This window comes from Oryzias melastigma, linkage group LG7 (genome assembly GCF_002922805.2).
Source record: "Oryzias melastigma strain HK-1 linkage group LG7, ASM292280v2, whole genome shotgun sequence".
Taxonomy (NCBI): domain Eukaryota; kingdom Metazoa; phylum Chordata; class Actinopteri; order Beloniformes; family Adrianichthyidae; genus Oryzias; species Oryzias melastigma.
The window spans coordinates 25,558,600-25,563,367 of record NC_050518.1 but is presented as its reverse complement, the minus strand read 5'-3'; the positions used below and the strand labels follow the sequence as shown (position 1 = coordinate 25,563,367).

Sequence of the window (4,768 nt, the reverse complement as noted above, 5' to 3'; positions counted from 1 at the left end):
TTTATTATTATTATTATTATTATTATTTTAAATACCTCTGAACGTGCTTCTCACGTGCATCTGATCAGACTATAACGTGGCAGCGCATGTGAAGAGAAAAGCTGCTGCTTCGTGCGCATGGGGGGGCGCTCTGCAGCGGCGTCACCCAAATGCTCCTTTTATCTCGACAAAAAGGAATAAATGTAAGTAAATCCCAAAGGACCACTGACAGAATCAAATGTTGGAATGGTTCTCCCTCAAAGACTTCAACAATGACTTGTACAATTCTCCGGTGTTATTAAAGTAGAATCTGTTTACATCCCTCTGTCTCGTGGTAGAGGCGTGGAAAGAGGCGGACACTCACAATAAACTCACTCCAGATTGGCGACAGTACTTCCTGTAGATTCATGACTCAGCTATGACTCACAGAGACTCAGACCAATCGCTGAAGATCGGTTCAGACGTTTGCAATATGATGATACCTGTTTCAGGAAGTGATGGTGAAAGCGGCGGCCTACTTTCATGAGGAGTGGAGGTGATGCATTTCCAATGGGGGACCTCATAGCTCGAGAAGTCCAGTATTTTTACAGTCAATGGACTAACTTAGATTTAGTTTGGATAAAAGTCTCATCTTTTTTAGTCTCATCTATGTCCCACATAGACATACAATAACATTTTTATGTTAAGAATATGGATGACTACATTTGATATTCAGGTGAAGCATTTCACCGAGACTCCAAACTGTTTTAGTCTTCTTGGTTAATGTATCGTCTATTAGACTGAATTATTCAGTGCTCATATTATAAAGCGTTTCCACAGAACCCCCTCCTTACTTCCTGTAACCCCTAAAGGACTATAGAGCAGAACGTTCAGCTGTCTGGACTCGAGCTCAATGCTTTGTTTTCTTTTTTTCCATTCTTGAAATATGACGTGAATATGAATAGGTAAAAACACAACAAAAATAAACATTTTACCAAGGCTATGAATGAATCCACAGTGTTCTGAAGAAGAAAATCTCTTAAAGCACATTCAGGGCCTGAATTTCACTGTGGTATTGTGGGTATTGCGCATTTTTAAATGAATTCCCACCAACTGAGCTCTTCTAATGCTTATGATGCGTTTGTGTGTCTGCAGGCATTTGAACTGCGCATCCCGGTCTGCGGTCTGCGAGGCAGCTCCAGGAGATTCAGCTACACAAACCCGTACAACAGCCGTCGAACGTTCCAGCTGCACAGCAACCATCCAGACCTGCTGCAGTTCAGAGAAGACCGCTTTGAGGTCGGAATGAAACCATTCATTTTATCATCGATCCAATTCACAGAGGATTTCTTTTTACTCTGAGCTGATTGGATCCGATTCACTGATCTAAAATGGATCAGGAAATCTTTATCCAAAACTTTCACCAGTGTGACTCAGAGAGAAATGCCTAAAACATTTTAGTTTGATAAAGTTCAGGCCACTGTTGTTTTTCCACATCAGGAACATTATCAGAACCTTCTACCACAGTGTATGGTCACATGACTTTGTAAATTCAAAGTTTTTCCACTAGGGTTGTCAAATTATTGCGTTAATCACGGTTAATTAATTACAGACATTTTAGCGCGTTTTTTAAAATGTAGTTAACCCAGTGTTTCTGAAATATTTTCTCTTACGCCCCCTATGAAGAGCTTATTCTTTCACGCCCCCCCTACAACTTTCTGCTAAAAATATCATCGTATCATTAGTTTATTTGCTCAAGTTAAACGAATATCTCTTCAAAATATTGTACCTTTATTATCATTAAAGAAAAAACTTCTAAATAATCTGTTTTATTAATTTTTCTTTCTTTTTTTTAGGAACACTACCTCAACATTCAGACAAAGTAAAAACAAGTCTTTCCTTGTTTCCCTCCACAGTACTGATGAATTCTGTCTTTTCTCACAGATTCAGTTCTTTGGTTCACTGTACACAGCGGCTCTTTCTGCTACCAAATGGATTTTTAGGTTGTTTTTGCTTTATTTAATTTATTATCAACACTATGTAGGATTATGCACAATATCCATAACTAATCTAAACATGTTTTTATTCACATAATGTTTATATTTATATGCTGTTATTAATCCCTTCCAGATAAAATGTACAAAATAAATAAAAAAAGACTAGTTATTAACTATTCAGTTTTTAACATTTTCAGCTTTTTTTCCTCTGCAACCACAATCCAAAATACAAATTAAAGTGTACAAAACCAACAAATAAAGACTTTTATTTACAATAACGTTAAGAAAGACAAAAGAGTCTCAGCTTTGAGGATGTAATCTGGTTCTTCTATCAGTAATGATCTGCTCTGTTCTAGAGAAGATTCTGCAGGTTGGTAGTGGAGTTCTAGAGAATGATTTCCTGCAGATTCTCTTCCTTCATACTATCAAGAAAAGTCAAAAGGTTCCAGTTTTTCTCCTTTACTAGTGATCTCATCTTCTTTACATTTTGTGTTGATGTTGTCTCTCTGTCTCTGTCCCTTCTTTGCTCTTACGCAGCAGCACGTGTAAGCCCCCCCCCCCGCGCTCAGCTTTTTGTCTCCTTCTCTCTTTTCTTTTCATCCCTGTTAAACATTTTTCCATCACAATTCTTGAGGTTTAAGTAAATATTCCCTCTCTCTGTGTGGATATCACGGTCACTGACGGTCCTCCGATCAACTGCTTAGTAACTAACAGAAATTGCATGATCCTAGGGCTGGCCCGCGCCCCCCCTACCATCGCTCCGCGCCCCCCCTGGGGGTCGCCCCACCATTTGAGAAACACTGCGTTAATCTAATTTTTACATCAGACTTATAAAAAATATCGGTATCGTGTTGACCTAGAAAACAACATCTAGTGATGGGCACTTCGGTTCTTTCTTGGGAGCCGATTCTTTCCATTCGACTCCTGGTAAAGAATCAGCTCTTTCGACTCTAGATTCTCAACTCTTTACAAAGAGTTTTTTGTGGACCTTTATTCTACCATAACTTTGACAAATTTAATAGTTTGTACGTCAAAAATGCTTTAATGTGTAGTATATTCAGGGAAAGTTTTAGAAGTGCCAAAGTTTTTACATTTATTCCAATACAAATTATTATTTTTTTTCCAGTTCGAGTAACTTTATTGTCAATTTAACATCTGTGTGAACTCTGGAACACTCTCCCATTGTCACTGCGTCAGATTGACTGTTGAGTCTTTTAAAAGTCAGCTGAAGATGTTTCTTAGCAGAAAGCTTTTAGTGGAATTTCTATTTTATTTTACCTTACCCCATCCTTTCAGCTGCTTTCTACTATCAGTATTTTATCTTCTTCCTGTATGTATTTCATATGTATTGTTTTTATAGATTTGTTTTTAATTTTATCTTCTGTGAAGCACTTTGTGAGTTGCACTGTGTGAAAAGTACTATATAAATAAAGGGTTACTTCGTACTTACATATGTACAAGACATACAGTGAATCAAAATTGTTTTTCCTTATTTCCCATGCATGGACAAGAAAACAGACAAAACTAAAAAAAACAAACAAACAAACAAGAAGATATCAACATAAATAATGAGCTGCACAGTGAAACTTTTAAATGGGGTAGGCCTAATAACCAGTAATGTCTAAAGGACAATATGAGAGTGCAATATTTAATGTCTTAATCACATGTTGGCATGCTAGTTGTTTTGTTATGATTATTTTTTATTACTTTAACTTTTCATTTATTGTTTTAAATAATTAAACGACGGGGGCATTTGACATAAGTTTTTATTTTTCTGCTCTTCTTATTTATAAAATTGTAAAAAAAAAAAAAAATCTTTATTTGGGGAGCAGAAGTCCCAATAGATACGGGGCCCAGGGGTCCGGCGGGTTGTGATCTCTACTGAGGTAATTGGTGGGGGCCGCGGCCGGTCTGGCCACCTCGGTCCCGTTAGTGCCTGACCAGCGCTCCCACAGGGGAGGTGCTTGTGGGCGGGGGCGGGGATTTGGCCCTGGGACTGGTACCTTCTTGACTCCTCTCTCCTTGTGTGGGGTGGGTTGTGTGGGGCCTGTCGGGTCGGTTCTCAGGAAGGTGGGGCCCCTGGGCTGGAGTAACTTGGGCCCAACGCTGGGCATTGCTGGCCAATGCTCGGTTGGTTCACAGGGGTTAACCATCAGGGGTCAGCTTGCCAGCTGCCCCCAGTTTTTCCCTGTTCCTCATATGAACTCTCATTAGGGTGAAGGGGAGGGTGTCTGTATTGCGGTGCCCTGCGGGGGGGTGGACTACCTGCCAGTGGCCCCCCTCCTGTGGCCGCTGCATAGATTTGCCCCTCCCCTCGGTTTTATTTGCACCTTAGACATTTAGGACCCTTGATGGGGGGGGTGCTTGGACATCACTGCCAGCAAACAGTTGATGTCCTCTCAGTGCACCTCCCGCCAATTTTAACCGCACCATAGACATGTAGGGCCGCTGGTGGGAGGGTGACGGGGCATCTCTGTGAGCAATCAGTCCCTTCAAGCCCTCTCCACGCTAGGAGTGGGATCCCCGAGATTTAAGATCTAGCAGGGGATCAAACTACATCGGAGCCTGGGGGTGTCCAGGTCTCGGTGGTGTGGAGCCCGGTCCTTGTTGTCCAGAACTGGTCCTCTCCTTAACTCCATCAGTGGGTGTGCCTGGTCGGGCCTTGTTTACATCACTCCTTGGGGCCTCTGTTTCTCTTGGGTTCCCCTCTCCTGGGCGGGCATCGGCGGCCCCTGTCTTGCTCCCTCCTGGGCCTCTGGTGGTGTGTGGTTGTCTGGAGCATGGGGGTGGGTCTCCCTTGGGGGGCCCTGGCT

At 41.7% G+C, this 4,768-nt stretch overlaps 1 protein-coding gene across 4 annotated transcripts in view; it reads left to right on the top strand.

Annotated features, from left to right (window-relative positions):
- nphp4 (nephronophthisis 4) overlaps nucleotides 1–4,768 on the top strand; it is a 139,716-nt gene that overhangs the window by 131,372 nt on the left and 3,576 nt on the right. For all 4 annotated transcript variants that reach the window (XM_036212921.1, XM_036212919.1, XM_036212920.1 and 1 more), the window contains one exon: nucleotides 1,114–1,257. In XM_036212921.1, the coding sequence (XP_036068814.1) occupies nucleotides 1,114–1,257 (144 nt within the window). The remainder of the gene's footprint in view (nucleotides 1–1,113; nucleotides 1,258–4,768) is intronic.